At 51.3% G+C, this 848-nt stretch overlaps 1 protein-coding gene across 1 annotated transcript in view; it reads right to left on the bottom strand.

Annotated features, from left to right (window-relative positions):
- Tff3 (trefoil factor 3) overlaps positions 1-648 on the bottom strand; it is a 3,879-nt gene extending 3,231 nt beyond the window's left edge. The window contains exon 1 of the mRNA XM_055607125.1: positions 518-648. Coding sequence (XP_055463100.1) covers positions 518-599 — 82 coding nt within the window. The 5' untranslated portion in view covers positions 600-648. The remainder of the gene's footprint in view (positions 1-517) is intronic.
- Between the last annotated feature and the right edge of the window lie 200 nt (positions 649-848).

Genomic DNA, 848 nt, shown 5'->3' with positions numbered 1-848 from the left:
CCTTCCTTCCTTCCTTCCTTCCTTCCTTCCTTCCTTCCTTCCTTCCTTCCTTCCTTCCTTCCTTCCTTCCTTCCTTCCTTCCTTTCTTTCTTTCTTTCTTTCTTTCTTTCTTTCTTTCTTGTTTGTTCTGGTACCTTGCCAGGATAGTCAGTGTGCTCAGAAATCTCTGGCAAAGAAAGAAATGAGATGGGGTAAGCCCCAGCCATCCCCTCCTACGCCAGCCTTGGTTCCAAGCCTCCTATGGACTCTGAGGTGGAGAGCTGACCCAAGCATGTTGACCTACTCTGAGCCTCCATTAACTTGTCTGTGAAATGGGTCAGAAAGAGCCTCTCTGTAGGACTGCTGCCAGAATCCGTGTGCCCAATAAGTGGCCATTAATTATTAAATCAGGGTAAGAAGGTAGGCAGTTTCACCAGCTCTCAAGCTCACAGAAAGCTCTGTTAACCAGCTCATCTTGTGCCGCTCCTCATGCCGAGAGGTCCTAGCCTAGCAACAAGGGAACCAGATAGGTACTTACACAGGCCAATGTACTCCGCAGCTACCCCAGAAGACCCAGCTACCAGGACCAGCAGCATTAGCAAGAGGGCTCTGGTCTCCATGGCAGCAGGAAGGTGTCAGTATCACCACCCAGGATGTGCAGGGGCACAAGGAGGGCCCTTTTATATCCATATGTCGCCTGGGTTCTGTGGACTCTGGACTCTTCTCCTGTGAAATTCTGGAAGACTCCTCCCTCCTCCTAGTGGTGGTGGGGAGGACGACAGGGAAGGAGTAAGGACAGCCATGGCAGATTCCAGGCTCAAAGCAGGCTGTCAATCAGTGTACCGACTTAGACTGGAAGGCGGTTGGAG

This window comes from Psammomys obesus, unplaced genomic scaffold (genome assembly GCF_907164565.1).
Source record: "Psammomys obesus unplaced genomic scaffold, mPsaObe1.curated_primary_1811, whole genome shotgun sequence".
Taxonomy (NCBI): Eukaryota; Metazoa; Chordata; class Mammalia; order Rodentia; family Muridae; genus Psammomys; species Psammomys obesus.
This window is presented reverse-complemented; position numbering and strand designations above follow the sequence as displayed.